Below are 10,897 nucleotides of genomic sequence, written 5' to 3' on the forward strand. Positions count from 1 at the left end.
TTCTGACTTCCCAATATGGTTCTGTGTGCTTTGTGAGCTATCACAATGGATTCTGCACCCAGTAAAGTATTAAAATTGGTACTGGGATGAGTAGAAACACATGCAGGAATATGGGGGACAGGTCTGCCTTTATGGGAATTGGTTTTGTGATGTTGTTGACAGGAGCAGTTCCCCTTTGAGAAGTTGGTAAAGGTCGAGTATGGCCGTTCCCACACAGCTCTTCCTCTTTTCGTTGTTAAGTGCCATCAAGTTGTAGACAACTCATAGTGACCCTATGAATGAAAGAACTGAACACTTGTATAACTTCAATAATTTCTCCAAGTTCATAGGGTTTCTGAAGGTAAGTTATTTCAGAAGTGGATGCCACTCCTGCTTCCAAGCTTGGGGAGCTCCATCAAATGCTGTCCACCATGGGCAACCATTATTGGACTTGACACATCAGTGTCACAGTGTTTAGCATCACAACAACCACGAGTTATCGCTGTACAGCAAATGGACACATATTCTTTTCTATCACTTGCTAAGCATTTGAAAGCTGGACAATGAATGAAGATGACAGAAGACAAGTTGTTCCTCAGTATCTAAAGTACTACTACTAAACTCATCTAGATTATCCAGTTGACATACCATATCATTACTAGATAAATCTTCCTTTAAGAGGGTGCTAATAGCTGCCGACCCTACTTTCTGTTCTACCTTTCCTTCATATGATAAAACTCATCATTTACAGCTATGAACCTTGTTATCATAATAAAGATTATATTCCTGGCCTACTTTGTAGCTAGTGTGAACTCACAGTGTAGCCACCAAGTGCAGAAGCTATGTGACAGCTTCAAAGCACTTTCTTCAAATATCTTTATCCCTTTACTCTTTCATCAGTTAGATGTTTGGCTACTAGGTAAAAGGTTAGTCACACAAACCCACCTAGCGGCACCTGGAAGACGGGTGTGACAATCTGCTTCTTCAGTCTGAAAATTCTATGCTTTACTTTGTATATGTGGGGTCATCAAGAATCAGAATCAATCTGACATGATAACATAACATAACATAACATAACATAACATAATACCAGCATCCCCTTGTTCTTCAGCCTTTCTTCCACACTAGTGCCCTGAAAAGTCAAGATGTAATAACTGGAACTCTAGCTTCAATTCTGAACCATGGGCACAAGAGCTAACCTCCAAGAATGACAGGGCAAAAAGGCAGCGTGAGAACTCAGTAAGTTTATCCTAGGCCTTCCAAAAAAAGTTTGTTAGAATGAAAAAAATCTTAATCATAGCTAAAACCAAAATTGGGAAGGACATACACCAGGGATGTGTCCTATCTCCATACCTTTTCAACCTATATGCAGAACACATTATCAGGGAGGCTGGGCTCTATGAGGAGAAATGTGGGGTCAAGACTGGTGGACAATTTATCAACAATCTGCGTTATGCGGATGACACAACCCTGCTTGCTGAAACTGAAGAGGACCTGAAACGCCTGCTGCAGAGTGTCAAGGACTGCATCCTACAATATGGATTGAGGCTCAATGTCAAGAAGACAAAGATTCTTACCAGTGGACCAACTGGCAGCATCAGGATGGATGGTGAAGAGATAGAGATTATTCACAGCTTTAGTTTGCTTGGCTCCACAGTCAACAAACACTCTCGGGACCAGCAGCCAGGAAATTAAAAGACGTATTGCCCTGGGAAAGTCTGCTATTAGGGACCTCTCCAAAGTACGGAAGAGCAATGGTGTCTCTCTGGAAACTAAAGTGCGTCTGATACAGGCCATGGTTTTTGCTTTCACTTGTTATGCATCAGAGAGTTGGACAGTGACTAAGGAGGATAGAAGGAAAATTGATGCCTTTGAGCTGTGGTGCTGGAGAAGAGTATTGAGGGTACAATGGACTGCTAGGAAAACAAACAGATTCAACCTGGAAAGGGTTAAACCGGGCAGCTCCCTCGAGGCAAGGATTCTTTTTTTTTTTTTTTTAATTTATTTTATTTCATTTTCTGTGTGTACCGTCAAATCAGATCTGACTGGTACAGGAGGAGATTGTTCCTCCTTCTCCAGCAGAGCATCTGGTGGATTTGAACCGTGCACCTCTGAGACTGTAGTTGCAGCTTGAGGCAAGGATTCTGAGGCTCCGTCTAACATACTTTGGACAGGAGGGACTGGTCCTTAGAAAGGGACATCATGCTTGGTAGGGTGGAGGGACCGCGCAGGAGGGGAAGGTCCTCTATGAGGTGGATTGATTCAGTGACTGGGGTAATCAGGATAGGTGTATCAGAGACAGTGCGATTGGCACAGGACAGAGCAGAGTTTGGGGCTGTTGTACATAGGGTCGCTATGAGTCGCAAGCAACTCGACGGCACATAACAACAACAACAAACCCATACTTTGTGAAAATGGTACTGGTTCTCTGGTTTAACAGTAATGCATTCATTATCTAATATCCATGACTATCTACAACTCGCAGAGCTTAATTACCAGTACTCCTGCTTTCTCTATACAGCTTTTTATTTCCTGCCACAAGAACTTTGCAAATATCAATCTCCTTTAATGGAATGCATCCAAATTTTCCCTTCAGAAATGCTATTTCTCCTTCAAGCTCCTATTCAAAAGTCAAACTTCCTTTACAGTTTTCTAAGGTCACTAGAAAAATGTGGTCTTGCTTTTCTTTAAGCTACTAAGACATATTGTTTGTGCATCACCTCCTTCCTGTCCCAGTCCTATCCCATGCTAAATCCAGAATCCTTAAGAACAGTGGCTCACTATAGAAAAACAACCAACCCAAAACCCAAACAAATCAACGAACAGCAAGAAAGAGCTAAAGTGAGCAAAAGAAAAGCAAAGCAAGGACCTTGCCCTAAAGGGCTTATTTCCTACTAGACTATGTCCACAGCTGTGCTCAGTATATAGAAAAATGTCCACGGCTGATAAAAAGTCTTGATAAATTTATGAGTTTTAGCCACAAATAACCACTCTATTCTTTAGAAGTGGAAATTAAAAGATAATCTGAGTTAATATCTAGATTATAATAAAATCTGTTGAGTGTAGCAATTCATCAGGTTTCAAAAACAAAATTTATACCATAGTTAACACAATTTATCTTAAAAAGAAAGAGGCTAGCTGGTAGAAGGAGATCTTTATCTGAAAAAGGTAATGCTTAGTAAATGTCAAAAGCACAGAAGGCTCAGGGCAAAATACAATGACAATGATAGCTGGCGACCTGCCCATTGCCTTAAATCCAGAAGACAAAGAACTACAGGCAAAACAGAACAATAGCTATAGATGAGTTTAAGAGTTATCGTATTTCTCAGTGTTGTTTTGCTACTACCGTAACTGAACTCCTAAGTCAAACTGGCATTTTTCTTTAGTAATTCCAAAAATACATCCTATTACTAAGAAACAGACTGAATTTAACGCAGTGGGAAAGGAGGAATTTGAAGGACATGCAATCTTTTACACTGTAAAGAAAGAAGTATTTGGAACACTTCCATATTTGAATATAAATCTGTCTTAGAGGAAATCAATTTAAGTCCTAAAGAGGTCATTCAACAAAATGCTGAATAATAAGGTATATCATTTTACGTATTAACCAGATAAACTTAAAAATTCTATTTTTTTTAAAAAAAATGTAATTTTTTTTAAACTTTGACTAGACTAATCGTACACTAACAAATTTTAAATTTATCAGGAATCCTTTTAGAGATTCCAATGAAAACATAAACATATAAAGTACAAATTGTAAAAACAACTTTCTTTAGTCTACTTGAGCTTTTCTGTGATAAAGAAATAGACTCAGGTTACTTAAACTGAGATTAGTGGGTAAATTTAGCTAAGGTCTTTTTCACCACCTACATTTGTGTAATGATGGTGGAACACAATCAGCTACCAGCTAAATAATGTCTACTTTAAATGTTATTGAAAATTAGAACAAATTAGACCGCTATTTATCTAACAAATGTTAAGTTTGCCAGTATGTATCTTAAACAACACCTTTAAAAATCAAACTCAGAAGTTGTTATGTGCCACTGAGAAGCCTGTCATGTCCTAAACCAGACTCACTGACTCCACCATACTTACCCCTACTGCCCCAGTTACTGTATCAATCTAGTTCATCTAGGGTCTGCCTCTCCTAAGCTGTTCCTCCACCCTTCCAAGCATGATGTCCTTCTACAAGGACCAGTCCCTCCTGGCCATGCGCCCAAAGTATGTGAGAGTAAACATCAAAATCCTAGCCTCCAAGGAGAAACTTGGTTTCACCCTCTCCAAGAAAGATTTGTTTGTTTTCTTGGCAGTCCATGGTATGGTCAAGATTCTTCTCCAGAACCACAACTCAAGGCATTGATTTTTCTTCTGTTATCCTTAGTCACTGTCCAACTCTCTGATGTACACTCAGAAGTGGGCATTTTCTTTCCCTTCCTGTAGAGTGCTAGAGAATAAACATTTCAGCCTTTGTGTATAGTGAAGACTGAAGACATACTATGTAGGTAATGAGAAAAACTAATTTTTCACCCAAGATGGGTGATTTTAATCTGTGGCCCTTAAGCCTGGTTCACATTGTTTTGGGGTTTTTTTGTGAAACATTCTTTTAGGTGGTATAGCACTGGTCTGTCTGTGCATTGCTATACAGAGGTAACTATTGGTTGCTGTGATGCTAAACATTGTAATACTGATGTGCCAAAATGTGATAATGGTTACCCAGGGTGGACAGTGCTTGGTGGGGCTTCCTGATTAAAACAAGCTTGGAAGCAGGAGTGGCATCCACTTGTGAAATGGCTTGCCTTCGGAAACTCTATGAACAGCGCTCGAATCTTTTCATTCATAGGGTCTCTATGAGTTGTCTGCAACTCGACAGCACCTAACAACAACAACAACGAGAAAAACTAATTTGCACATTTATTGATAAAGGGTTTTTTTCTATAATTATATTTTATTAATTTTCATAAACATTTACAGAGATTTTGGGTTTCCATTCATTCATTGTTGCACTATTCTCTCTACCCTTCTCCCAGTTTGTTCTTGTCCAAATGCCACAGTACTTGTCAAAGCCAGTTCTGATTAATCTTCTTTGTCAGTGTGTCCTTTGCCATTCCCTATCACTCCTCCCTGAGAGAGACTTCACCCTGAGTCATAAGGAAAAGGGGATGGCGTATTCTCTTAGCTACTTCCTGCTGAAAAGGGACGCTGTGGGTTTCAGGGTGAAGATCTTCTCTCACTACTCTAAAGGGCCCCTTTGGCAGTAGGAAACACATAGACTATTATGGAGATTGATTTTGGAATTTAGATGCACTCTTATTGATTGTGCTTGGCCCTACATGTTCATATCCTTGAAGATGTATCATGGGGGTGTTGCAACCGGCCTTTCTCCTGCCAGGTTAGTTCCTCAACAGCTCGCCTGATAGCTCCGGGTGATTATTGATAAAGTTTTAACTTCAAAAAGTAATAATAAAAGTTTACGTTTTATAATACAATCATATTGATAATTCTCTTCTCCAGGTTTAATGTTACAGAACCAGAATTTGAAGCTAGTATGCCCATCACTGGGAACCACTGGTAGCCTAGTGGTAAGGAACTGAACTGTCAACCCAAAGATACATACTTTGAATCCACCAGCTGATTTATGGGAGTAAAATAGGCAATTTCCTTCTGTGTGATTTGCTGTTGTTGTTAAGTGTATTGAGCAGAGTATGACTCATAGCAATCCTATGAATAATCCTAGTACTAAATAACCCAGATTGCAACCCTAAACAGTAGGTGCCATCCTCGTCATTTCTGATACACTGAGCCCATTGCTGCAGTCACTATGTCAATTCACCTAGTTAAGGGTCTTCTCTTTTGCCACGCCTCCACCTTTCCAAGCACGATGTCCTCCTCCAAAGAACAGCCCTTCCAAGCCATTCACTGTCTCTGAAAACCCAGCAGAGGGTCAGCGCTATTGGTCCATTCTTACCTGACTGTTCGTCACAACATTCCCTATCATCAAGTCAAATGCAAAGGATTCTTTGTTCCTAGGCTAAATGAAAACAGTCTTTAGACTGCATCTGACCCACAGACTGTATACTTTGTCATCCTTTACTCAAAAAACTACTTAAGAAACAAAACACTATCATCACAACATCTTAACTTCCAAGAGCTAGCTTCTAAGCAACTACAATCTGGAGTAAAACATTCAAATCCCTTAATATAAACTGCCTTATTATTAACTGCCAATTGTCTTTATTTTTACAACTGCTGTATTTATAAAAAGCAATAGTTTCAAAGGTTTGTATTATTCCTTTATTGACTAGTAAAAGCAGAAATTTCATCTTCCTAAAAAAATCATAATCTAAAAATCCAAATTACATAGAAGCAAAAACATAGTTAAAGAATGTTTTCTATAAGACACCAGAAAAAAAAAATAATTAAGGAAAGTACATAAAATAAGAGAATTTGGGATTCCCTACCAGATGGGATGTTACTGTTAGGTAACTATCAAGGTCAACTAGCAGCCCTATGAACAGCAGATCTGAACCTTGCTCTATTCTAGTGCTATCTTAAGGATCTCTGTCCTACTCAATCTCACTGGGGTGTGTTCAGTGTGTCAATCTATTTTATTGTGGGTGTTCCTTCTTTGATGACCTTCCCTCCAAGGACTGGTTCCCTCCTTAAAGTTTTAACATCCTTGCTGCTAAGGAGCACTCTGAATGCACTTTCTTCAAGAAGATTTGCTCGTTCTTTTGGCTATCCATAGTATATTCAATACCTTTTACCAGCACAATTAAAATGTATCTATCCTCCTTATGTCATCCTTATTCACTGTCCAACTTTCAGATGCATAGGAAGCAAGCTACTAGTGAAAGAAAATTGCTTACAATTTCAATCTTTTTCCCTAAATATTATTTTGTCAAACGATGGCACCTAACAACACAACCCAGTGAAGAATCATAATTTCAGTGCTTAAAACTTTTAAAGAAAACAAATAGTCTTTCTCATGTTGTTAAGTGTCATCAAGTTGAATACCAACACTATGAACAAAAAAAATCTGTAACATACTCTTTCACACAGTATAGTAAATATTAATTGAACTTGAATTCTGATTAGTTCATATAAAAGTCCCATTATTACTATTTTTACCTTGTTATTTAATAAACTTAAACAAGCTGATTCAAATTGGCACTATGAATTTTTTTTATCTATTTTACTAAAATTGCAGTAAGGATCTTAGTATCATGAGAAACCTTCAAGTTTTGAAATCAATATATCTGAGTTTCTGTCTCTTTTTTACAATATTCTCATCTAGTTTATTAGTAATCTCAACATCAGACTCTACTTCCCATCTCCTGATTAAGGATCATCATCATCATCATAACAGTAATTATTTTAAAAAACTTAGGATGAGGCATAGTTTACCTGCATTTTTTCTAATTTTCACATCTTATAAGGTAGGCATAATTCCCACCTATTTTACCTGAAACCAAGGTCCACACAGATTAAGTACATTTTCAAGTAAATTGATTTGCTAGTGGCTAAACTAAGAATTGAAACCTAACTCTACCCAACTCCAGAAATGACTACAGAATAAAGCATTATATCTTGAAATACTGTATGCTTCTTATCTCTAGGATGTACAAGATTTGCAGGATTACAGGGAGATCAAATAATAAAGTAAAATGTATGTCAAATATATATAGACAGTGACAATTTCTTCAGTTATTTAAAAATGAATTTTCAGTAAAATATTTTAAAAACTAAATTATGCTATAGATACTATTCTCAGTACAGTTACTAGCACAAAAGCTTTGCACAATTTAAAAAATATTGATCTTGCTTTCGGAGGATAAAAGGCACCACTGAAGCACCCAGGTGAAATGGCTGAGTGCTAACCTAAAGGCCAGCAGGTGGAACGGACCAGGTGCTGCTCAGATAAAAAGATGCAGCAGTCGCCTTGCGAGGCAGTTCTACTGGTCCCATAAGGTAGCACTGACTCCAAGGCAACTGAAGAGGCAGCACTATAAATAAAAATATAAAACAAGCACTTTTATTCCTACTATAGTAGCTGAAAACAAAATTACTCTGACAGTCCCATGAAGTCACATGCATTCATTTTAAAGTATTTAATAAAACCAGTGAAAAGAAGACAAATCCTGGTAGAATACAAGGCATTCAAAAGCTTACGTACCAGTCTCTGCCCTTTCAAATAAACACAAACACCCTCAGATAGGCAAGAAAAGATGATGAGATGTTGAATATTGAACACCTATACAAAGTATTTACATTTCCGCATTAACCCATCTCCACCATGGCAGAAAGATAAAGCTATAGCCATTGCTACTCCACCGAAATCAAGACGTTTCCTCAATGCAAAGTTTTCTGCTCAGTTACTAAATGGTATCAATATTAGTAAAATGTCTAATAGATCGCCAAAAACTTAATTTATTGACACTTTGTGAAAAGTTTACAGTCCTGAGGGTGAGGGAAAATCAGTGGAGGGGAGGCTAAAATTAGTATGGGACATGGCTGTTAATAAATGCACCTTACACACAAAACCAGTACTGAAGCTTCAGGTTACAAACTGCTTACACTCTACAATAAACACCGTCAAATTACCTTGTAACTAAACATAGTGTAGATACTTCAGTCACATGTGCTGGTATGTGATCTGCTATCATGTGACAATTCTTTTACATAAAAATCATCAATATCTAGATGACTCTGGTCCTTTACACAACGGCCAAAGTGTTTATCTCCACGTCCCGCTGCCCATGTCAATTTTCTAGCATTACATCTAGACACTTCTTTTTTTCCGTACCGATCACTTCATGTCCTTTGGACAACTCCCCATGGAACCACCCACTCTCCACAAAGAAGCGCTCTGCACCTACCCACCCTCTGCACTACATACAACCTCTGCATCCTGTGTCGGTGTAACTGCAAATTCAGAAAGCCCCCAGAAAGAGGGACTTTAAAATGTAAATGAAGGAAGAGAGGAAAAGTGTGGAGAGGGCGGGGCCTGCCTGTCAAATTCAAGAAACCCAAGGAACCGGGAAGCAGCGCCAACTCCCCCCGCCGCTCACGCCCCTCACCTCGATCTCTTTGATATTGTTGGAGGTGACAAAGATGCCGATGCCAATGGGGATGAAGATGAGGCCAATGATGAAGAAGGTAGGCAGCACGGTGCCTGCCGTGAGGATGGGTTGCCAGGCGGGCAGCCGTTGTTGTTTGAAGGCCGTGTTATCCGGTCTCCGGGTTTTAGTGGTGCCCCCGGGAGCCCCCGGGGGCCCACCGTCCACTTCATCCTTCGCGTTATAGTTCATAGCCATCGACCCTCGGGACGCAGCGGTGCGACGCTCGGGTGGCTCGCCGAGGGAACTCGCCTGCCGAGCCTGACAGGAGACGCGCAGGCGCCGGCCCCGCTGCCGTCGCCACCTCCGCTGTCAAGGCGGAAGAGGCGGGACACCCTTCCGCAGGCCCTCGCAGACCGGAAGCAGCGGTCGGCTAAAGACACCAGGGGAAGAGAGAAAGGAGGAAGGGAGAAGACCGAGGGACAAGGGAAGGGAAAAGGGGAAGAGGATGGAAGGGGGAAGAAAAAGAGAGACGCACCCTAATCATCTGCCCTGTGACGACAAAGTGAGAGGCTCAGCCCACAGAGCGTGAAACTGCGTTAGCGCATGCGCGGTCTTGGGGAGCGAGCAGGCCTCGATGCTTGCGCTGTAGGTGCGTAGTAGCTCCACATACCGATGTATGTCCCAGCATTCGTGGCTCTGGTCTGGTTTTCATGGCGACAATTGTTCTAGTGCGCAGGCTTATGCTGAGACTGACCACCATAAACCACCATAATTTCCCCCCGAGCTGCTTTTGGCAGCTGATGGCTGATGTCTTTACCTTGATCCCCACTGAAGGAAGTCGCAGCATTTGAAAAAGTCACCCGCAAGGATCTTGAGACTGTCCTTAACTCGAGTTAGAAAACTGCGACCGTCTCTCTCTTAAGTCCACCTTAAAACCTCTACCTGAAATGTATACTCAGATGCATGACGTATTGTCCTTTATATTATGTAACCTGGTTAACTGTATAGTTAAGCCTCTAATGGAGCTCTTTTTGTGCCATTAAGTGACTTAGTGATTTGCGTTTTGTTGGATATTTTATTTTCTGTTTTGTACACTGGAAATTAGCCTTTTAAAATAAACTACAATTATTTATACTTTAATAAAAAAAAACAAAATATGGTGGCACCTAGTGAGATACTAAACACTATAAAGCAAACAACTATTTAACACATCAAGGTAATTCTCATGATAGAACCAGTGATTAAATCAGGTTATCATTGTATGAATGCTATAGATATATAAAGCTCAATGACAAAGTAAACTGGTAACTTCTGTTGTTGACAGGAGAGAGAATGTTTCTCTGATTATTTGCAGTTTTATGTGTTTTCCAGAACGTTTGTCATAACCAGGAAGTGTATTATCTGTACAGGGATTTCTAGTGAACTAGTGGCTAAGGAGTTACATTGCAAACACAAAAGCAGACAATTTCTAATCCACCAGCTGCTATATGGGAGAAAATTGGGCAATCCCTCCTGTGTGATTTACAGCTTCTGAAAACCTGCTGAAGGCCCAGCTATGAGTCAGTTATGATGATACATAACAACAGTATTCAAGAAAGCCAAGTTTTTTAAAAAGGGGAAAAAAGAACACCCTAAGAGTTTTTTAATGTTATTGTTAGGTGTCATCCAGTTGAGTCTGACTCATAGAGACACTATGAACAACTGACCCGAACCCTGTCCTATCCTGTGCCTTCTTCACCATTGCTGAGATACTCAAGTTCATTGCCACAGTCACCATGTCAATCCACCTGGTTGAGTGGTCTTTTCCTTCATTGTGCCTCTGCTTTCCCAAGTATGATGTCCCAATCCAAAGAATAACT

At 39.9% G+C, this 10,897-nt stretch overlaps 1 protein-coding gene across 2 annotated transcripts in view; it reads right to left on the bottom strand.

Moving 5' to 3' along the window:
* The window catches only part of TMEM30A (transmembrane protein 30A), a 43,836-nt gene extending 34,404 nt beyond the window's left edge, over positions 1-9,432 (bottom strand). Inside the window, exon 1 of one of the 2 annotated variants that reach the window (XM_006896959.1) lies at positions 9,057-9,404. In XM_006896959.1, coding sequence (XP_006897021.1) covers positions 9,057-9,293 — 237 coding nt within the window. In that variant the 5' untranslated portion in view covers positions 9,294-9,404. Of the gene's footprint in view, positions 1-9,056 lie in introns of both variants that reach the window. The other variant, XM_006896960.1, reaches the window with a different exon arrangement.
* Positions 9,433-10,897: the final 1,465 nt, after the last annotated feature.

Source organism: Elephantulus edwardii, unplaced genomic scaffold, assembly GCF_000299155.1.
Source record: "Elephantulus edwardii isolate Elephantulus edwardi_28Jun2011 unplaced genomic scaffold, EleEdw1.0 scaffold00194, whole genome shotgun sequence".
In the NCBI taxonomy this organism is placed as follows: domain Eukaryota; kingdom Metazoa; phylum Chordata; class Mammalia; order Macroscelidea; family Macroscelididae; genus Elephantulus; species Elephantulus edwardii.